Source organism: Felis catus, chromosome B2, assembly GCF_018350175.1.
Source record: "Felis catus isolate Fca126 chromosome B2, F.catus_Fca126_mat1.0, whole genome shotgun sequence".
NCBI classification, from domain to species: Eukaryota; Metazoa; Chordata; class Mammalia; order Carnivora; family Felidae; genus Felis; species Felis catus.
In genome coordinates this window covers 36,704,963-36,728,669 of record NC_058372.1, presented here as the reverse complement: position 1 = coordinate 36,728,669, position 23,707 = coordinate 36,704,963, and the positions used below count along the sequence as shown (strand labels likewise).

The 23,707-nt window shown below is 41.2% G+C and overlaps 1 protein-coding gene across 5 annotated transcripts in view; it reads left to right on the top strand.

The window, feature by feature from the left end:
- BTBD9 (BTB domain containing 9) overlaps nt 1–23,707 on the top strand; it is a 414,008-nt gene that overhangs the window by 260,285 nt on the left and 130,016 nt on the right. For all 5 annotated transcript variants that reach the window (XM_045057479.1, XM_045057480.1, XM_045057482.1 and 2 more), the window contains one exon: nt 8,672–8,781. In XM_045057479.1, coding sequence (XP_044913414.1) covers nt 8,672–8,781 — 110 coding nt within the window. The remainder of the gene's footprint in view (nt 1–8,671; nt 8,782–23,707) is intronic.

Here is a 23,707-nt window from a genome sequence, read left to right as displayed (position 1 = left end):
TAAGGATTGACATTTTCTTTCTGACCACTGGCTTAGCACTAATACTGTACCAGTAAAGTCTAAGTCATGAATGGTTGAACTCTCAAGAAGCTTTGGGGAGGGGGAACAAAAGCCTTGCCAGACTACTACACCTCCCAGCCTGCTTGCTAATCCAGCAGAAATATGGACTGGAAACAGGCTTCAAAACTGAACCTCAGTAGTACACAGGACTCTTAACACAAAAGGTGTACGGGGAAGTGTCTTCAAATGATTGGGCAGATTGTTAGATTTGGACCCGGCCCATGCCTGCTCACCCCGTGCTCTAGCTGCAGATTCTGTAGACCACCCAATAGTGCCAGCCGGGGCATCTTGCTGTTTCTTCTCTGTTGCTCGTGTGAAAGTTCTACCACACTGACAGATTTTAGCAGCAAAATCCCTTACAGCAGTCTAGTGCTGAAATTAGTAATCCTTCATGCTGTTCAGAAGCTTGAATCCATTGGAATCAGCCCTTCACTCCCAGCTTTAATGACCCCTGAGATACAGGACATTGTACATATCCATACTGACTTTTGCACCCAGGACAAAAAGACTTCTGTTTCTCTCTTCTGCTATCAGTTGCATGTTTTGTGGTGTTGGCAGTGAGCATTCTTCCCAAGTTTTCTGTAGTTTTATTTTTATTTGATTTCTCTGCCTCTTGTTGGTAGGTTTGTACATAGTTATATTGATGCTCAAACTAATGTGCTAGGTAAACCTCTGGGACTTTTTTCTTTTCCCCCTCATCCATTTTCTAGGTAAAGGTCTAGAACTTCTCAATGGGCAAAGGAGCACCCCTCAAATTTCCTGTGAGCATCGAAGCAGTTGGGGATAGTATATGGCAAGTGTCGGACTTTTCTGGGTTTCACTTAGTTCTCTGAGGAACTATTACTGCCTGAAACACAGGTTTCTTTGCATAGCATGTAAAGAATTCAGAGGCTTTGAGGGACATAGGTTCTGTTGATCTTTGATATCTCCAGCCTGATGGTATGTGTGTGTGGGGTATGGGTTTTCCGTTCAAGGAAATAATGCATTGCAAAGTGTAGCACATAGGAGGTGTTCAGAAGTTGCTGGCTTTTATTTTAATTGCACTGCTGGTTTCTCAAGGGTCTGGAGTGAAGATCTGCAATTTCCTTACCCCCATGATCTCTTTATTATTCTCTTGACTTTGACTTTGTTTTCACTTCTGTTGTTCTGAATGTCTTGAGCAATTTTTATCTTCTCAGTATGTCAAATATTTACATTCTTAGAAGTATTCTTAGATTTTTCTTTGGGGAGCAGCAAATTCTTTCTCCTTCTCTTTACCTCTCTTCCTTCTCTCCTTATCTTTTACTCTATAAGGACAAAGGCGGCGGGGGCAGGGTGGGGGGGCTCCTCCGACCCTTAAAATTTTAAGTTATAATAAATTGCATATACCTACCATAGTCTTAGATTTAAAAAAAGAGAACCTTTCCTTACCCACCATGATCCTAAAGCAGGCTTGCTACAGGTCATGGTCACCAAATGAGTTCTTACAGATTCATAGGGAAACTAACAAATTTAATTTTCTTCGGCTTTTTCTCTAGTGCACAATTCCATTAGACTCATTTGTCTACATTCGTGGGGATGCACAGCCTATTGGATAAACTGAAAAAGATAATGCAGCCATTTAAAAGATAAAAGTAGTGAAATCCTCTCCCCGGCCCCCAGCATCTTGGGCGAGGAGAAAAGTTAATGAAAAAATGCAAATGTTGAACTTTTGGTAATTTAGTTGTATTTCTTAAAATATACTTTTTGTTGGTTTCAGTGTTTTATTGAGTAATAAAATTGGTTAACAGTATTCCCACATGGGGATTTGTTCACATCAGCACATAACAGAGACAGAAGAAGGGATTGGTTTATTCCTATTCATGCTCTCCCTCTCTCTCTCTCTTCCCCTCCCTCCCTCACTCCTCTCCACTCCCCACCCCTCCCTTTACCCCCCTTCTCTCTTCTCCCTCCTTCTCTCCCTCCCTGTCTCCCTTATTCATTTTTCATTTTATATCTTCCACTTCCCATTTTGTCTCTTTATAATCCCCTGAAAATTACAATCTAAAAAAAAAGCAAAGATAAAAAGAAAACTAAACCATGAAATAAATAAGACATTTCTTCGCATGAAATTCAAATCAGTTCCTCTTTCCAGATCCTAAGAAGCCTACTTAATTAGATTTTTGCCTGTATCCTGCTAAATATCTGTAATAGGTGAACTGTGTCTGTACATCAGACTCATTTACACTGTATCTGTGTTCTCAGGCTCAGTGTCGCGCCTTCCCATTTGACCCTTTTATTCCTGCAGGGAGACGTTATATAACTGTTTATTCTTCCAGTTTAGCAAGTTTGTCTATAAAGTTCAATGTTAAATAGATCACCTATCAATCAGCGGGTAATTATTTGATTTTTTTTTTATTTTTTTATTTCTTGTCTGTCCCCTGACCCTGAAATAAATATTCCACAGGGAAGAGATTTTATCTGTATTGTTCAATCCCATATCCCAACATGCAGCAACAGTACCTAGCACACAGTAAATACTGAATTAATACTTGTCAGGTGAGTCAGTGATCATTTGTGTGTATGTGTATGTGAGAGAGAGTCTGAGGATTATTTTTCTTTTAGCCACGTTTGTTTTGTTTTGGTCTTTGAAGCAAAAATAGTTCACAGAGAGGACTTTTAAAGTTCATAGTGCTAAATTCAGTGTTACAAGAGTTGGCTAACCTCTTCACCATGTATGAATAGATAAGAAGCTCTTATGTTTTTCTCTTGACCCCTACTACTAATGTGTTTTAGTCTTGCCTTCTGAACTGCACTGTAACCTTCTTCAGATGAAGGTGTGTGTCCTGTCGTTTGGGTCCATTCCTTACAGTGCTTAGCACGATTTCTTGCACCTAGTAGGTGTTTCTTAAATCTTTGTTAATAGCAGATTTACCCCGTATCCCTACAAGGACTGTTGACTGGTTAATGTGCAATCAGGAAGTTAAATGTTATGTATTGTATCATTTTCACAGGATCTATGTAAATATTATAATTAAGTTCTTTTTGTGATATTAATTCCAAATATAATTACATGAGTTGAACGTGTATTATTATGACAGGATAAGTTCTACATATTTGGGGGTGGGGAGAAGGCCTACTGTTGAAAATCCACTTTTTTTCCAAATAAAAAAACAACACTTAAATATTTATCTCTAATGTTGAAATGACTGTGTATTTTTGGTAGCACCGGGCTACGATGTGTTAGTAATATTTACCCATCTTATCCTTTCTGCACACTTGATTCGATACAGCATCAATTTTCTCGGGAAACCAAGATGACTTCTTTCATTTGCCCTTCAAGTTGGATAGTGGAGGTGCTGGGACATGATCGCTCCCTCTGCAGGCCTTATGGTCAGACAGCACGGGGGCTGCTCTCTGAGAGGGTAGCCTCTGATTAGGCTAACTCTGGACCCAGACTCTTTAACCTTTCAATAATTCTTCCTCTCCCAAATAAGCAAATGCTGCTGGGGCCCTTTGCTGAAGTCAGTAGAGGAGAATCTATAGCTCCACAGATCAGCCAGAGGGAAGGTTTTCTAAGAGTAACAAATCTTTTCTGTTGCAACCTGCTTTTTCTAGAAGCTTTTTGTCATTCTGGCAGTAAACTGTTTTCCACTTGCTGCCTTAGCAACAAGACCTGAAGTCACTTCCCCCTCCAGTCTGCGGTTTGATTATAAGAACACTAACACCGTACACAGAACTGGAAGAAAATACCATACTGGAGAGACCTGCAGACATTACCTGCTTCTTGGGTCAGAGAATTATTTATGTACATTCTTAGCACCTCCTTGAAAGGAAAAGTCAGACAGGAAGTCTTAGAAGTGGTGAATCCAAACCCCACACAGTTGCAAGTCCCTAGCAAATGTGGAGCTAAGGTTCTCGCTAGATGGCTGCATCTGGCCGCAGCAGAGTTCTCTGGCTGGCTCAGAGGAAGAGCCAAAATGTTAAGGAGCCCTTCTTGCATTACAGTCTCAGGCTGAATCTAGTTTCCTCAAGAGTCTGTGTTTAACCCAAGGGTATGAAGTTCACCTCGAGAATAAAACTTTGTTTACCAAAGAATAGAATTCTGATGGATTTTGGCTTCAGGTGTTCCCTTGAGAGCTCATTTAACTATTTCTTACTGAATTCAATTTTATCTGGTAGCAGAACCCACTCAGTACAGACGTGGGTGATCCTGTAACTAGAGGCAAAGGTTAAGGGTTAACTGTAACCTCAGGTGGGCTTGTGGTCCACCAGAACTGAAGACTAGAGAATACCAAAGGATTTAGAGTGGGAATGTACAAGTTGCTATTTTTCTATACTTTCTAGTTTTCTGTACTTCCCTTATGATGTTAAAGATGTATGTGACTTAGAAATCCAATCTGGTAGCACCCTGACAAGAAATGATAGAACAATAGGTTAGGAATAGGAATCTGTACATTCCCAGAACTGGTAGGGAATGCAGTGAATCTCCAAAGCAAAATTCCACTAGGACACAGTATTATGATGTCTCTCTGTTAGGAAATGCTAATGTGTTTTCCTTAATGAATTAAAACTCCAAACTTCTAGAGTTTGCACAGAAACGAAACTCTTCTGTGGGCTTGGGTAACTAGACTCAATATGGGCAAAAGATTCTTGGCTTGCTTCTTCATGTAAAGCTGACTCAGGTCAAGAACATTTTAAATAGACTTTTCTGGGGACTAGACACTTGAAGAATGAAATGCCGTAGGGCCAGGTCATTTGCAGCTGGAATGTGTACTGCTGTGGCCACAGTGCCTCTGCTGTGGTGCCCTAAGAGGAAGAGCAAGTGCCAGCCTGTGTTCTTGAAGTCTGCCCCTGGGTGGGCCTGCCTCCTCCTAGATGAACCTTCTTAACAGCCACAGCTAGGGACACTTTTCCAGACAATCAGCGTTCTCGGGGTCCAAACCAAGATATTTTGTATCCAGTAATCTCTACTCTTCGAATTCCTGATTAATGCCGAGCGCTGCATTAAACACTTTAAATTCTTACCTCATTTAAATATCTTATAAGGTGTGTGTTACAGACCACATTTTATAGAGAAGAAAACTGAAGTTCAAAAGGTTTAAGGCGTTTTGTTTTTTGGTTTTTGGTTTTTGGTTTTTTGCCCAAAGTGACAGAACTAGTTAAGTGACGCGGCTGGGCGACAACTGTAGTCCTGTTAGACTCGAAAGCACACTCTTCAAAACTCCATAGTGCCTTTCAATTTTAGAGTGCTCTCCTTGGAGGCTTTAGGTTTCATTTCATTAAAGAAGAAAGAATCTCTTGTCACCCACAATATTACAGCTTCTGGAAACTTCTGCCTCGAAACATCCTGTTGTGAACTGTGTTCCGGGATCCTGCCCCCGTCGGGGACGAGGAGACAACTAACCCGGGGAAGGGAGGAGCACATTAGAAACAGACGGTTACATGAGGGCTCACGTGGACAGCATTCATCCCCCTCAGAAATGGCCAATCTGTTGCATATGTGCCTTTCTCAGCGCTGTTTAAGTTTTAATTATCTTCCAACTGTCTGAGCTGCTGTTGAGGATCTCTGAGAGAACAAAGGCCGGCTGCGAGATTTTTCAGCAGTGCTCCTCTCTGCACACTGATGAAGTCACTAGCTGCCACTGCCCTTATTATCAGGTTAAATCAGAGTCTGACTGTGCTTTGGAGAGATGCCGAAAGGAGAAAAAATTAATCTTAAGCTCTGCCCCTTATTCAAAATCTTTTGTGGCAGAGAAAATGTGACATCCACTCCTGTTTAGGTGTTATGACCCAGAAGCAAGTCTGGCTTTGTTTTTCAAAAAAAAAAAAAAAAAAAGAAAGAAAAAGAAAGAGAGACTGGACCCTCTCCTATCCCCATCCCTTGGACTTTCAATAGTGCAGGTAATAACTTCTCTTCTGCCTCAGGGATGCTCCATTGTGAGCACCATGAAAGAAACATGCTTGTCATCAGAGATAGTACCTGTGCTGGTCCCTCTCCCTCTAGGCACTGCTCATGGGTCCAGGCCTCTGAGTTCTCAGTGTAGAGCTCCAGGTACCCCTGCCAGTCACTGAAGTTGGGGGATTAGTGGAAGCCTGTTTCCCACCTCCTAGCACAGACCTTTAGTGAAGAACAGTGCTAAACAACACCCTGCTGAGAAAGAGGAGTGTGGTGTTTTTCTTGTGACTTGGTTACCGTTTTGTTTTTTTTTAAATGTATTTGAATAAGGACTTCATGCCATTTTTGTGAATTATGCTATAATTTTGTGGAGACTTTGAAAGTATTGTAGAACCAGAATAATTAAACTTGTTATGAGCATTACGTGTAACAGGCTAATCAAGAAGTGTGATGTACAGTGGCGAATTGCTAATTTGACCTGAGGATTATGCGGCAGAGATAACATTATCTTCATTTATATAGAACTTTCTATCTGGAGGCATCTCTCAGTGCTCTTCGAACCATATACATTATCTTGTTTGTTATCATAAGCACCATCATTAAAGCTGTAAAATGTATTCCAGGACAGTCTTTTGTTTGCAGTGTCTTACAATTGGAAGATGAGGGAGGGAGGGAGAGGTTGTATATTTTCTCTTATTTTTGGTATTTGCAACAGGGTTAAGTTTATCTAAAGTTGGAGAACATGGTACCATGTAATGTTTTAAAAAGAAGGGGGGGGGGGACATTACTGCATTCCCTTAGGTCAGCGTGGAGTCTTAACCTTAAGAACTGCCAGCGAGGAAGGCTCTGATCTATCTGTCATTTCCTGGCTCCTCTACCTTGTACAGTGTTAGGAGAGCTGCCTCTCCTTTGGTGGAGACTCAACCTAGGGAACAGGAAAGTGATCTGATCAAATTCCCCAAACCACATTCCCTCCATTCCCTCCAAGGTTGCAGACAGCAGCACTCAGGCTGTCACGACCATGAGCACCTGAAAGTGCTATGCTGTTTGAGTTCTTGCAGTTTTAAGGAAATGGACAAAATTAGATCCAGGCCACTGTTCCAGGCTTAACACACCCCTTCCCTTCCAGAAAGTCCGTAGAGACCTGTCACCACCAGCAGTAGAGAACAGCATAATTCCTGTTCTACACAGACCACTTAGAACTTATTTTACACGAACCCCACCTACCCACCCAAACCCAGTAACATCAGTACCTTCTATCTGCCTTGAGGGCTCGAGGGAACAGATCGGGGCCAGCCTCCTGCTTAGCCAGAGGGCTCTGATGAGTGCAGCAGTTGTGGTGACTCTCCACACAGGAAGGATGGTGTCTCCCTGCAGTGGGCATGCCCGGGAGATAGCATTCATATGGGTTATGAAGATGAGTGGCCAGCTCATGTCAAGGAGCAGATGGCTAAATGAGGTGTACTGGGAATGCTGTGAGATTCATGCTTGAAGGAACAGGAGGGAAGATAGCTTATGAGATAAAAACCCCAAATACAGTCTCCTTAATGTGAATATTTTAAATTGGCATTTACATTATACAGTTAACTTGGAGTGATGAGAAATGTAAGGGAATTACCGAATTAGTGAACAGCGATTAACTCAGAAGTAAAATTATATCATCTAAGTCGAAGGTTGTTTTACACAGCAGAGGAAGGATATTACTAAAACCTTGCCCGGTCTGTCATCGCCTAATTGAAATGTGTTCATTTAATATGCCCCATCCTTCAGAGTGCATAGCTCATAATTTGGGAGAGTGCTATCACTTAATCTAGTTATTTTTCCTGGTTCTTCCTTTGAATCCCGGTAAGACAGTGTGTGGCACATTCCCCAGGGATTTGTGTGACACTCAGAAGAATGAGTTTGTCTGTTCATTAACCTGTGAACTGGCGGGTCCCTTTGGAGAGTGAAAGGAACAAGTCACTCCAAGGTTAATGCTTGTTTGTCGGAGGTGAAGCCTCCAGGGAGACGCAGAGGGTGAGCAGGCCGGGATGCTCAAGGACTGCCCCATGAAACTCTGCACTGTGTCCGGATGCCAGATCCATGTGGCCAGGAGGGAGATTGCCGAGCAGGCTGGGTCACCTCTGCGGATCACTTCCTCTGGTCAGGAGAAGGCTCCCCAGCAGTCAAGTGGGGTGGGGTGGGGGCTGGCGTAAGTATATAGGGTTAACTTTCTACAAGGATCTAGGAGCAGTGTTGAAATATAAGAAACTGTGAACAGTTTCAGTGGATCTGTCTTTTACACAAGAAGGCAATATTGATTTCATGCATTTGCCTCCAATGGCTGAAATCTTTCCTTGAGTTGGAAAACATTTGATTTTGCGAGTGTTTGTGCACCTGTGCACAGGCATGTTCCTAACCACAAGACGAAGGTAGAAGCGGTTTGTTATTCTCCAGTGTAAATGCCTCATGGACATGCAATTATACTGACATTCAGGGGTTGAGCTTGAACAGCACCTGGTCTGAATTTCTAGGTAAATCAAATTTAAGTTCTGCTTAGTTCTCTGCAAAGTGGTATGTCCCTAGTTTTGCCGTAATTCTTCTAGGCTCAGTTGGAGCTAGCCCTAAGGAGCAGGTAGAGGGTCTGAAGTCAAGTTCAAAGTCTGCTTCAGTCCTAGCACACTGTATGTGTACAAAATGTACTTTATTCTGTTGTCTCTGGATTGGTTGTGATAGAAGCTTGTTTTCTTCAACAGATTTTCTTTTTACCCCCAGGTATATTCGAATAGTTGGGACTCACAACACAGTGAACAAGATTTTTCACATTGTGGCTTTTGAATGTATGTTTACAAACAAAACCTTCACTCTTGAGAAGGGGCTGATAGGTAAGTATCACAATTACATTTTTGTATATATGCTTAGATATTTTATCTTCAAATATTTTGCTATCTCATTAACTCATCTTAACCCACCTCTTAATCAGCTTTTGACTAAAAATTGGTTGATTTGAATGCCTTATGGCTGAGTAACATAGAAGTCTTATATTTTTAGAAGTAGTCAAAATAATAATAACCTTAAAAAATACAAATATTGCACTAGGAGTTAAGAATTGATAATGTTCTAGTGATGCATTCAGACTTGCTATGTGAGGAATGCTTATGATAGTCAGGCAAAGCCTTTTACACCAAAGGCTTTTCTATTTTTAATGGTAGGTGGGATCACGGAGGAAGTCTGTAGAATATTGATCCAACGCTCATGCTTTCCAAGGCTATGGAAGTATTTTGGCCTTTAATTGGATATGAATGCTGTGCTCACTGTGAGAGTATCTTCTTTTCATGGACACATCAGTCCATGTTTGCACTGTTTAGCCAAGCTCACCTCCAGAAAATGCCTGCCTGTAATTTAAATAAGACCGGAGTAACTGAATTGTCATTGTGAAAGTCAGGTTATCTTGTGGGAAATACTGTCTGACTGATCTTTCAGAAGAGTATTTTTAGTTGCTATTTGGTTGTGTTCTGTTGTGTTTTGTTTTTGTTTTAGATAATACTTAGCGTGGCATTGTTTACAGCCCATCCCAGGTCTTGGCACCCTAGATAGCGCGAGCCATGCCCCCGGCTTTTTATACACGTGCTGCAGAGATCCTAGTTTGACTGACTAATGCCTCAGATCTGTGTCTTTACTGCAGCTTCTTTGGAAAGGGACTCTGTACGTTCAGGTGCCCTTGCCTTGCTATTTCTAAAATAGAATTCTGTGCCTTTATAAAGGGATCCACGTCTTCTCTCCTTCTGAGGTCCCCTCCATCTGGGACGTAACATACGGACACACGTCCTGAAAACATGGTGATGACCAGAACAGGAAAGATGAGTGTAACTTGTAAATGTTTCCTAACTCTTGGGAAGGTCCTAAGTCTAAATTTCCTTAATACCTGCTGTGTCCTAAATGTAATCCTTTACTTAGGGAAGTTTGGAAGACTAATATTAATAGTGTAGCAGGAGTAGAAATTATTCCAATGTGTAGAGAACATTTAGGGCTCAACTAAGATAAATAATTTGGTATTACCTTTGTTGTGCATGTAACTTTTAATATTAAATACAAATGTTAATCATTGTGGCGACTTGTAAGTAATTTGAAAGTCAACAATGCTGAAACATTTCCTGGTATTGTTAAGGCTTTTAATTCTGTGGGCTGTATGGAATTGTGGTGATGAATGGTTGCAAGGAGGGCACATGTTTTCACCTGCTACCCATGTTCTGTTATATGTGGGCCCCACTGTGCATGTGATTGTGTAGTTAGGGGTGTCCTTACAGAGAAGGATCTTAGAAACCCAACCAACCTTCCTAGTCCTGGCGTGCACACCACTTGGCTACCCATCTCGACCCCGTGCACTGCGTTCTTGAACATGCTGCATAGCAGGCACCCTCTACTTCAATCAGTCTCCCCTTCTTATTGGAGGAAGAACAGGTTTGTGGACACGGTAATTATCCAAGAAGCAGGTCTGTGTGGCATGAGAATCCATTACAGGATGAAACTCAGGATCAGTGGTGGTGAGGGATGTTGTTGTTGGTCTGCATTTTTTGTCCAAAGCGAACTAGTCAGCATTATCAGAAGCCATAATGGTCTCGGACATGTCAGGGGATGAAAGAAGATTGCAGAGATGCAGGAAGTGTGTTTGGTTTCTGGTCAAACACTTTTCTTCGAGCCCTTTTCTCTGATGCTCATGAGTTTGACTGCAGAGAGCACTGCAATCATCTGCCTGTCACCGTCCCTCAACTGAATGGGAGCAGTGGGGCAGGTTGGCAGGTATGTACGTGCACTTGGTGGTGGATGGCCTGCAGTGGGATCCCGTCTGGCCCTCCTCCTGCCATCCTCACAGCTCAAGCCGTCCCCACGCTGGGCAGACAGGGAGGCGGTGTGAGTCGTATGGGAGTGCAGGGGGATTGCATTATCCTTGTCTGACATGGCAGCGCTGCTTAGTTTAAAGGGGCGTTTGAAATAGCAATGGCCAACTTTCCACATTGATGATCTCAGGTGCATTTTGGCTGCACGCAGGCCTCAGCCAGCCGCCCGTCAGGGGCCTCCAAGAAGGGAGTGGTTCTCCAATGGGGGCACAGTGTACGTCAGAATCATCTGGAGTCATTTTTAGATGGAGCTGCCTGCCATTTACTCCTTCCTGTGCCCTGTGAAGTACACACTTCTTCCTTGAGAACCACTGCTATGCACTCCCGGCTTTCAGGGAGGAAGAAAGTAAAAAGTAACATAATATCGTCATGAATGACTAGTAGGGTATCAGACCCTCCTTTTACGGTTTAAGATTCAGAACCTCTCTCTTTCACAGCTCCTGATCTTTGTTTCATGTTTCCGCTACTCCCATTGGGGCAGTACTCTCCTTGTAGGCCTCAAGATTACTTTAAACATATTTGTGTTGGTTTTTTCTTTTAATCAGATTTTAGGATCATTTCTTACAACATACCATGATGCCAGGAAAAAGTAAGCTTTGTGTGGTTTTAGTCCTGTTTCCCAGCAGAGAGTTTCTTGCATGTCCATCCCTCACACATCTTCACTTGTGCAGATTTGTGGGGAAATCCCTGGGAACAGGCCCTACCTCGACCACACTGACCAGATCTGGTGTCAGCCTCTCCCAGCTCATCGGCTGCTGCCCCCACAGCCCCTTCTCATTTGGTGGCTGCTTCTGGATCGCGCTGGGATGTATCCTCGCCTGCGAGAGTCAGCCTGTGATGACCATCTCCTCTTTGTTAGGAGGTGTTGATAGAACTCTAACCTTCTGACCCGTGAGGCATGGAAGGAATAATTAGAATAGATATGACCGCTATTTTACAAGCATTCAACCTCCCAAAGAAGGTATTTGCTTTGCCTTAGCACTCCACCTTGTGATACACAATGGCATTTGCCAAGTCCTTGTACTTTTTCATAATAATTGCCAAAGCTTCCTTTCATTTAATCTTGCATTTAAATTCACTTACAGACAACCTACTTTTGTCTGTATGCTGCCCACTTCCTGTCTGTCATATTATTTTGACACCAGTCACAGACATTTTATCATCTTATCCATAAATATTTCAGTATGTTGTCTCTAAAAAGTAAGACCCCCTTTTTTTGTACCCATAATGACGATGTCATTATAATATCCCCAAATTGAACTGTAACTTTTTATTGTATTGTTTTTTAAGTTTGTTTGTTTGTTTGTTTGTTTATTTATTTATTTATTTATTTTTAATTTTTATTTACTTTTTGAGAGAGAGAGAGAAAGAGAGAGAGAGCGCAAGCATGAGTGGAGGAGGGGCAGAGAGAGAGAGAGAAATAGAATCCGAAGCAGGCTCCAGGCTCTGAGCTGTCAGCACAGAGCCTGACGCGGGGCTCAAACTCACAGACTGTGAGATCATGACCTGAGCTGAAGTCGGACGCTCAACCGACTGAGCCACCCAGGTGCCCCTATTTATTTATTTATTTTGAGAGAGAGCGTGCACACACAAGCATGCGAGGGAGGGCAGAAAGAGAGAGAGAGAGAGAGAGAGAGAGAGAGAGAGAGAGAGAGAGAGAGAGAAAATCCCAAGCAGGCCCCACGCTGTCAGTGCAGAGCCCAACAGGGGGCTCAAACCAACAAATCTTGAGATCATGATCTGAACCAAAATCAAAACTCAGACACTCACCCGACTGAGCCACCCAGGTGCTCCAGGATATTTAATACTCATAAAAAGTTACAGTTCAAGAGTGACTCTTGATTTCGGCTCAGGTCATGACTTCACGGTTCATGAGTTTGAGCCCTGTGTCAGGTTCTGCGCTGACAGTGAGGAGCCTACTTGGGATTCTCTCTCTTTGCCTCTTTCTGTCTGTCTCTCTCTCTCTCTCTCTCTCTCAAAAAAACATTAAAAAAAATATATCCAGTCAGTGTTCAGATGTCCCTAATTGGATCAAAGTCTAGAGTGAGTTTATGTGCTTTTACAGGTTATTTAAATCAGAATTCAGATAAGGTCCATACTATCAATAAACAGTATGACTCTTAAGCCTCTTTAAATCTGTAGGTTTCCTTCCACATTTCTGTCCATCTCTTTCTCTCTTGTTTTTCTCTCTATTAATTTATTTGTTGAAGAAACTAGGTTTTTGTCCTGTAGAGTTTCTAACAGCTAGATTTGGGTGATTAAATCCCCATGGTAACATTGTCATTTTTTGTGTGTGTGTGTGGTATTTTTTGTAACTTAGTAGTTAGATAGAGACTTAATCTGATTCAGGTTCTGGGGGGTTGGTTTTGTTTTGTTTTTTGTTAAAATGCTGTGTAGGTGGTAGTATATATATGTTTATTAAGAAACACAGAAAATCTTTGATTGTCTCTCTCTTTTGGATGTTCCCCTTCATTCATGATTGTTTCCTGGATTCATTATTTCATAATTTGGAATTGCAAAATGATTATTTTCTTATTGTATCCTTCCTTCTTTATTTAGTGGCTAGGAAGAGAAAAATTTCCTCAACGCTTATTTGATAATTCTGAGATGCAATTTGCCAGGGAAAAGAAGGGTAAATGTCACACCCTTTCTGTGTATTTGCCATTTTCAGGTAGGTAGTTACCTACCATCTTACACATGGGACCACTGAGAATTGTTGGTGGGGACTGTTGGCAGGGGAAGGGAGAGGAATACACATCATTTTCAATTTATGGGATTAAACAAATTGAACACCTTTTGATCACTTGCAGTTACTATTATTGACATTCAAGTTGTCCCCTTCTTTAGCCTTTTCATACTGGCTCTTGAGTCCTTCTGACATGACCTCCATAGTCCTTAATAATTCCATGATTTCAGGCAGGACATGACATCCTGGGTTCGTTTTGTACAGTTCCTGCCCCGATCTGGAATCAGCCATTTCTGCAAGAAGCCCTGCTTCCTTTCAGTGGGAAATGACATTTGGAAACCTCAGTCTAAGCCCTTGCTGCTGGGATGGTCACTATTTCTGGGTCTTTCCAGTGGATGGAACTAGGAAATGCGTGCACATTTCTTTATTTGTTTATCATATATTTGACAGGTTAAATATATCATGAGTGCATGCTGACACATCCAGTTAAAATTCAGTGCGCAAAGTTTTTGTTTAGCCTTTCGTCTTGCAGCTCCTTTTTCCCATACTAAAAATCTTGGTTACCAGTGATACAGCACAATAATTCATTCGCTTTGTCCCCAGCACATACAAAACAGCCTCAGAATTACAGTATCATTGCTACCATATGGTTACTGAAAATAGTTTAAGATTTTTGCAATTATTTTGGGGGCCCTTAGGGTATATCCCACTAGAGATATATATTAAAATTACTGTGTTATAAAGTCATCTAAAATAATTCTCTGTGTGGTCATGCCACTGTTTCAGTATACAGTTGGATTCATTTACTCCATTTTGCTTTCAGTGTTTGGCAATTGCCTTTAAAGATTTTTTGTTTTGTTTTATAACCGTGTAAACTATATACACAGTTCCAAAGTGAAGTCTGCAAAGAAGCTATATTTAAAGAAATCTAGCTTCTGTTCCTGTCCCTTCTACTCCTATAGGTGATCTCTTTTCAAAACCCTTGAGTTTTTTGGGTTATCCTTCTATTTTAAATGATGAAAAATAAACCAATATATTTTATTATGTTATATTACATATAATTTATATTTTGTATCCTCGTCAATATTCTTTGATAATTGGTAGCACACTGTGTGCTATTCATACTTTCTTTCTGTGGCTTGCCTTTTTGTACTTAACACTCCTCCCAGAACTAGCTATATAGAAGGATACGATGCATTCCTTTTTCTAGCTGCATGGTAGTCAGGAGAATAGATGTACTGTAGTTTATTTGTTCAACTAGTTCTCTGTTGATGAACCATTTGGGTTGCTTTCTGTCTTCCCCTACAAATTGTGCTATTGCCTTGGGTAGAAGTCTTTTCCTGGTTTTCCGACTGTGTCCTTGGGCTAGATTCCTAGAAAGGGGATTACGTGGTCAGAGGGTAAATGCATGTTTAATTTTGCAAGGTGTTGCCAAAATCACCTCCACAGGGATTATACTATTTTGACGTTCTCATTGGCAGTATAGGAGAATGACTGTTTCCCCACAGCTTTGCCAGCGGAGGGTAGTATCACGCTTCTGGCTTGTTGCCAGTTTGCTAGGTGAGAAATGGTGTCTTCGTGCGCTTTTAACTACGTTTCTCTTTTGAGAGAAATTGAGCATCTTTTCGTATGTCTAAGGGCCATTTGCATTTTTTCTTTTTTAAATAGCTCTTCTCTTCTTATGAGTCTTGTAGATGAATAGAGAATATGCTTTTAGTAAGACTTGGGGGAGCAGTAAACACTTTACACTGATATTAGACTGTGGTATTTAGCATTACATGAGTCTAGTCTCCCTTCTTAAGGTCTCCTACTTCTTCTGGGAAACATAAGCTGTCATAAGTCCCTCTCCATCCTTATCTTTGGCTCTACCGCAGCTTAAGAAAGAGATAGTAGGCTAGAGCATGCAGCCCTAGGCTCAAAATTCAAGGTCCTTTAACCCTTCCAAAGAACAAGAAGCTTCCATTACCAGCTTTAGGCCTTTAAGGGTTACCTCTGTGTCTGCCGGGATGTATCCATGAGGACCAGTGGCTCTTTTGCTCTAGTTTCTTGTTAGTAATTGATGTAGGGCAACCCAAATACAGGAATTCTGTTTCTGAAGCTCTGCGAGCACTCACTGCCACCGCCACTGCCACCATGGAATCGTGCTGTCCGCACAGGAACATGGGAGCCCATGCTCATCTGCCACCAGAAGCAGATAGAAAGAAACATTTCCTTTCTTCCTCCCACTTTCCGGTCTCTCACTAGTTTCTTCTACTGGCAGAACTTCACCAAAAACCAAGCTGGCAAGCTTGGGAGATGTGGTTTGGGGAACGTTAGCCTCCGAGATACTCTGAGAGTATTTAGTTGGGCTCTGAAGGAGTAGAGATATTTTCTTGCCTGGTAAGAGAAGGCTTCTTGAAGAATAGTAGTATTCTGAGGGGTGCCTGGGTAGCTCAGTCGGTTGAGTGTCTGACTTCAGCTCAGGCCCGAGTCTCATGGTGTGTGGATTCGAGCCCTACGTTGGGCTCTGTGCTGACAGCTTGGAGCCTGGAACCTGCTTCGGATTCTGTGTCTCCCTCTCTCTCTCTGCCCCTCCTCCATTTACTCTCTGTCTCTCTCTCAAAAAAAATGAATAAATATTAAAAATTTTTAATGGTATTTTGAGCTGGGCCCTGAAGAATTCAATAAATAGTATAGAGCACTACAAAAGTGCTAATTCACATAGCAGCAAAAATGGCTGATGCTCAGTGCGCTCAGAAGAGCTGGAAGCAGGAAATAGAAATAGGTTGTCTATAGTTGCTACTGTCATCTGAAAGTATTTTGAAATTGTAACAGTGTGTTTAGAATTCTGTTAAGTTCCTGGGGAAATAAACAGTTACAAATCTGTGCTGTGAAGGGCTTTTGGCATCCACTGAACTAAGAATATGACTTCTGTGCTTTGCAACTGTGTTTAAATAATAAGTGTACTCTGGAGCAAAAACAGAGATTTGGGGGTGGGAGAGTTCACTAGGGGGTGAACGTGTTAGAATGTGGCATCCAAGCAAGCTTGCAGGAGGTGGCAGAGGGGCCCTAAAGACCTTAATGCATATGGTTTCCTAAAATGACACTACTGAGTGTGGACTAGTCTAGACCAAGAGGCTATGCTTTTCCCAGCCTATTACTCTAACCAGATATTAAAGCTGGTTCTAATTGTCAGTGAAGCTTAACTTCTTTATCTACTGTAAATTACTTGGCATTAAGCAGACATTTATTAAGAGGCTGCCAAGTATATCTTAGGCACTGGGGATTGAAAAATACAGAGGTGTAGTTTCTGCCTTGGAGGATTGTGTGAGCTAATGGAGGAGAAAGACACTTAAATAGAAGGTGACAACACAGTAAAATAGTTCATCTATTGGGAGATTTCAGCAGATGCTATAGGAACACTGGAATGGGGGCACCCAACCTGAGTTGGGGATGGTGTCAGGGAAGAGCCCCCAGTGGAGGTGATGAATGGGTCAGTCCCTGAACAAAGTCAGAAAGTGGAGGGTCAGGGCAAAATCACGGAAAATGATCAGTGTGTGCAAAGGCCTATCTATCTCTGACCTTCTTCAAAGCCAGTGCCCATTCCAGTGGACCACCTTGCATCTGGTCAAAGGGTTGGAGTAAGAGTTAAGTTAGTTGTGGTCTCTCAACCTTCCTGAGGAGAAGGTTAAGCACTGCCTTCTTACAGGATCTTAGAGTTTAAAAACAAAGTCAGATAAAGTAAATGCCCCACAGTAATGCCCACATAATGTAACACAGTTTGCCTCCTTCCCTAGTGAGTCTGTGTTCGCCAGTGGAATGGGCTCCAATTCTTACGTTGGGCAGAGGGCGAAGGAATGGTTAGAAAGCAACTTACTCATAATCATTTAGGATTCTCAGTCTAGTGTGTGGTCCTTGGTACACATGGAAGTTTCATTTTCCTTTATACCTATATTTTGTTTCTGGTGGTGGTGGTGTTTTGTTTGAGAATAAAGACAACCTGAAAAAGATTTTATTGCTCTAATTTTACAGAATTTGCTTCTGTAATTTACAGGATTGATTTTTTTGGATCCTACTTAACATATCCCCTTGTTTGTAATAGTGGTGTAGTGGGGTGTGTTTGTGTGTGTGTGTGTGTCCGTTCATCCAGGTTAATATAAACATGCACAAGTTGTCTTAAACAGGACATCATGGAGCATAAATCCAACATTATGCAATGGTATCACTTTCTCACAAACCATGGTTCTCCCTCAAACTAGCATTAAGAATAGCCACATTGTAAATAGGCAGGGTGTTTCTCTGGCACCTACTATGAAGGATGTTCCAGTGGTCAAGGGGGTGTAAAATCTAATTTTGTTGGTCTAGTCCCTAGTGCAGGCCTCTACCCCAAACCTAGTAGGTAGTTTTTTAATTTAATATTTAAAAAAAAATTTTTTTTACATTTGATTTATTTTTGAGAGAGAGAGAGAGACAGAGACAGAGCACAAGCAGGGGAGGGGCAGAGAGAGAGGGAGACACAGAATCCAAAGCAGGCTCCAGGCTCTGAGCTGTCAGCACAGAGCCCAACGCAGGGCTTGAACTCGCAAACCGTGAGATCATGACTTGAGCCCAAGTTGGATGCTCAACTGACTGAGCCACCCAGGCGCCCCTAATTTAATATTTAAATAGATAATACAAATATATATACTTATTTTCCCCCTTTTATTAAAAATCATAGCACATATTCTCATACATTTTTTTCAGTTCGTGTTTCTTGGCGATCTTCCCTTACCAGTATACATAGACTTTCTCATGCTTTTGATTTTTACATTTGTGCAGTATTCCATTAAATAGAGGTCCTGTAATTTATTTAAACAGTCCCCTTTGATAGGCATGTAGGTGTTTCCAGTGTTTTACTATCAATAACAATTCAGTAATGACCCATTTTATAAATAGTGAGGCTTAATCAGAGGTGATTCTAATAAAGCCTAAAACAAACAAACAAACAAACAAACAAACAAAAATGCCCATTATAATTCCCAGGACCAGCTATACAATTTGCAAGGCAGAAGGCAAAATGAAAACATGGAACCCCTGTTCAAAGAACAGGCAAAATGCTATTAAAGGTACTTTTTTCCCTTTTCTCTTTCTGCACATTACTCTATGTTCATCACATTAATTTTACACTTAATCCCCTTACTTATTTCACCCATCCCTCCATCCACCTCCCCTCTGGCAAGGGGAGTTCATTCTCTGCATAAGTCTATGTTTTTGTTCCCTTTTTTTCTTCATGTGTTCATTTATTTCTTAAATTCCACATATGAGTGAAATAATATGGTATTTGTCTTTCTCTGCCTTATTTCACTTAACAGTGCAGAACCCGACATAGGGCTCGATCTCATGAAACGTGGGGTGATGACCTGAGCTGAAATCAAATGTTGGTCACTTAACTGACTGAGTCACCCAAGTGCCCCCAACACTTGTTATTTCTTATCTTTTTTATTCTAGCCATTCTGACAGGTGTAAGGTGGTATCACACTATGGTTTTCATTTGCATTTCCCTGATAATTAGTGATATTGAGCATCTTTTCCTATGTTCATTGGCCATTTGTATGTCTTCTTTAAAGGCACTTTGAAAAAAATGTTTTTCCTTTCTTTTGCAATCTTTCTGCTTGGCGTGGTGTTGTGTGTGTGTGTGTGTGTGTGTGTGTGTGTGTGTGTGTGTGTGTGTGTGTGTGTGTGTGTTTCAACAACAGATTTATTTTTTTGAAAGGAATGGATTTTGAGGAGAAAAAAAACATGGGGCAGAGGTATGGAATAGAAAATAAATAGAATGTGAGCCATTTTGCTAATTGTTTTATGACCACAACAGATTCATGTGGAGAATGCCCTGTACAAAAGAACACAATAAAGGGGCAAAGATTGAGGTGATCCCTAAGGCGAGGCTGAAGATTTCAGTCTCTGGTATTTGGAATAGGCTGTGGTCCTTGTTTTTAGATGGGTCACTGGGTGTGTGACATAGCCCACATATTGGGCAGCATAATGGCCACCTGACCCAGACAGAAGTGGCTTAAAGCATTTGGTTTCATGTGTCACATAACTAGCCAGGTTCCTCCCTAGGATGCACTACCAGGTGGGGGAAAGGAGCTACTTCTTGTCAAACTCCTTCTTAATATGAGCTACAATGGCTTTCTCCACGTTCCATTTCAACACCAAGCCTTGTTGCATCGCCTCTGACATATTGGCATTTTGGATCACAGCCTTCGATGGCACAGGGTTACAGGGGAACAGAGGATGGCCTACCGCAGCAGTCTCCACGGGGAGGGGCTGGTGACACTCAGACCCAGTGGGAGCCACCTTTGCTACCTAAGCCATGGCACATCTGGGGTGGCATGATGTTTCTTTTTGCCATTTAATGTCATTCGAAGTAAAGAAAATTTAAACTTTTTCTGAGAGAGAGAGAGCATGAGCAGGGGAGAGGGGCAGAGGGAGGGAGGGAGGGAGAGAGACACAGAGAGAGAGAGCACAAATCTTAAGCAGACTCCATGCTCAGTGTGAAGCCCAGTTCTGGGCTCAAGCTAATGACTGTGACATCATGACCTGAGCCTAAATCAGGAGTCGGACGCCTAACTAGCTGAGCCACCCAGGTGCCCTGAAAAAATAAACTTTTAAATTATTAGCACAAATTTTATCATTCATCTTTATATTATGTATTGGTGGTTTTATTTATTTAAAAAAATTTTTTTTAACGTTTATTTATTTTTGAGACAGACAGAGAGAGAGACAGAGTATGAATGGGGGAGGGTCAGAGAGAGAGGGAGACACAGAATCTGAAACAGGCTCCAGGCTCTGAGCTGTCAGCACAGAGCCCGACCCGGGGCTCGAACTCACTGGCAGAGAAATCATGACCTGAGCGGAAGTCGGATGCTCAACCAATTGAGCCACTCAGGCGCCCCATGTATTGGTGGTTTTAAATGCAGATAAAAGAGCATTTATCTTATGTGTGGAACCAAAATTTTACAGTTCACATTTGGTAGCTCATGTGTATGTGTTTAGTTCTTACCAGAACAGTGGAAATTGTGCACAAAACTGAATTTTTTTATTTCACTTCTTAATTCACAGACATTCCATAAAAACTCTCCACCCTTGGCTTAATCGGTAAGCCTCCTTAATAAGGAAGGACTGAGGGGGAAAGGAACTATGGGTGGCCTGATCTTTCCCTTCCTTTTTTATCTTATTACTACCAGCATACATATTTGGCTATAATAGGGAAACAGGAGTGAAAAAAGACAGAATGCAGTTCCTTGGTCATTAGTGCTTCTTGGAACACTGTTGCCTTCTTTCTCCCTTGGAGACAAGTTCTACCTTGGGGAAGTGTGGCTTCTCTAGGCTGTCAGCAGCCTCACTCACTCAGTCACACTCACAGTGTGTTTACGTCGTCCTTGCTTTGAGTCTCATTCAGCACCTATATAGTGTGTGGGCTCACTGGAATTCTGTACTCAGGGGGCAGCAGGTAACTGTGGACACACATGTTGCGTATCTCCTGTATTCATAGGCTTGCTCCATAGTTCCATCAGACTTTACTTAAAAAACATAAATTCAGAGATAAGATTATTAAGAATTTTAAGACCAATACAATAGAGCGTAAAACTCATGGCGGGTCGCTTCTGAGTGCAGGGCCTGTCTGAGAGCACTGGTTGCATGCCCATGAAGGGGCCCTGATTACCGCTGTTATTTAACATTGGTACGTCTGGAAGTTCTGGTGAGGGGACCCGGGGAAGAACACAAATAGGTGTGATAAATATTGAGGAAAAGGGACCAAATACCATTATCTGCAGATGAGATATGATAAGACATCCAAGGAAATGAACTGAAAAATTACTAGAACTAACAAGAACTCTGAGGAATGTAGCCAGTCACAATAATAAATACAAATAAAGTGTTCTCAAAACAAAAACAAAAACAACCCAGGGAAAATATAATGAGGGAAATTCCGAAATTCCATTCACAATAGCATTGAAAACTGCCAAACACCCAGTAACAGCCCATGAGCCATACATCAGTCCATCCCTAGCTCTGTGACCAAGGATCAGCCATCTCCAAACCCCTCTTACGCCTTTAGAGATGGGAGCAGGGTCAGGAAAGCAAAGGTGGGAGCCGTAACTGTAGATTATGAGGGGAGCATGCCAGGAAGATCTGCCAGAATTTTTAAACTTTTCTTCCCCTCACAAACAACAAATACCTACCAAGGAATAAAATTAATAAATCCACATGTTCTAATTAAAACTATAAGTCTTTAAGAAACACTGAATAATGGAAAGACGTATTTCTGGATGAAAACTTTAATGCAGTAAAAATGTTGGTTCTTCCCATCTTAATCTACCAGTTTCATGCAGAACTACTCAGAATCCCAACTGTGCTTTAAAAACAAAACAAAACAAAAAACTTTGAGTTAAAAAGAATTTTTCCAAGAGAATAAATACATGGAAATCCCTTCCCAAAAACAGAAAAAAAAAAAAAATGAAATGAGAGGTCTAGTGTTAACAAGGTATTAAAATTAGTACTACATGCTGCAGTAGTATGGCATTAAATGCAAGAATAAACTGGTAGATAAATTAAGCCAACTCGGAATTAGATCTTAGCATATGTAGGAATATAGTGCAGGATAAAAATGACATTTCCCATGAGTTGAGAAAGGAAAGGTAATATAGTAAATGCTGCAGCAGTTGGTAACTAAAAACACCTGAGATTTTCCCCACATACTGTATACCAAAATAGTTTCCTGTTAAGAGTTAGATAATATTACTCCAGAAGAACCACAGAGAGCTGTTAATAAGTATTTATCTGAGCTCAAGGTTGAGGAGGTACTTCCTCGCCACAAAAGCAAAGGCAGAAGGCACAAATAGAGCTCAAAGGTGTTTGACAAACTGGGAAAAAGTAATTGCAGCATACATGAAAATGAGTAATTACCTTTAATATAAAGAAAGTACTTTCAAACGAGTAAAAAAGTTGTGGATTCCCAGGGTACGTGTGTGACTCAGTCAGTTAACCGTCCGACTTCGGCCCAGAGCATGAACTCACGGTTCGTGAGCTCTGAGCCCTGCATTGGGCTCTGTGCTGACAGTGCGTGGAGCCTGCTTGGGAATCTCTCTCTGCCCCTTCCCCACTCACTGTCCCTTTCTCTCTCTCTCTCAAAATAAATGAATAAAATAAATTCATTTAAAAAAAAATGAATTCCCAACAGGTAATGTGCACAAACAGCAATTTATTAAAAAGGAAAGAAAAAGCATAATTGTCAATAAATTTGACAAGAGTGTGGCCTCACTAATAATCAAAGAAATACAAACTAAGATACCATTTTTGTCCTCTTTTATCGGCAAGTATTTTTAATTTAAAATTTTTCATTTACATGAGTAATACAATCATTTCTCACCAAAACACAAACACAAAAATATATACAGTGAAATAAGATATTTCCATTTTAACACGTATTAGCCTAGTTATTGCTAAACTTGAGTATCTTTATGTTTATTGGCCATTCCTACTTTTTTTATGAATTATATCTTCATGTTCTTTCTCAACTTCTTTTTTGATTGCTTGTGTTTTTTATTATTAATTTGTAGATTATGGATAATCATTCTTTGTCTTTTATACATGTTGCAAATATCTTCTCCCACACTGTTATTTTAACTTTGTGATGTCCTTGTTGTGCAGAAGTTTTTTATTTTGACTTAGTCATACCTGTCAGTCATTTCTTTTCTTGCTTCTGGATTTTGTGGCTTGCTTCGAAACTCCATCCTCAGCCCAAAATATAAAAATGTGCTCCTCTTTCACTGTGGTCAGTGGCTCGTTCTTGTTGTCTTACTGCTACGTGTGTGTGTAGCATTTAGCTCTTCGATCCATTTAAGTTTTATTCTGTGTTTGGTCTGAGGAAGGGGTTCCCCTTTTATTTCTAAAATATGTGACAAGTTGGGGGCGCCTGGGTGGCTCAGTCAGTAGAGCATGTTACTCTTGATCTCACGGTTGTGAGTTCAAGCCCCATGTTGGGCATAAAGCCTACTTAAAAAAATAAATAAAAATAAAATACGTGACCACTTGTTCTGAAATCCTTTATTGATTATTTCATCCTTTCCCACATTGATTTAAAATAGCAGGTATCCTGGATCTCTCCATCCTAGATTCTGTGACACATCATTTAAATAACTGCAGCTTTATAATCTATTTTGCTGCCTAGTATTGCAAATCCACATTTATAGCTATTCTTTTTCT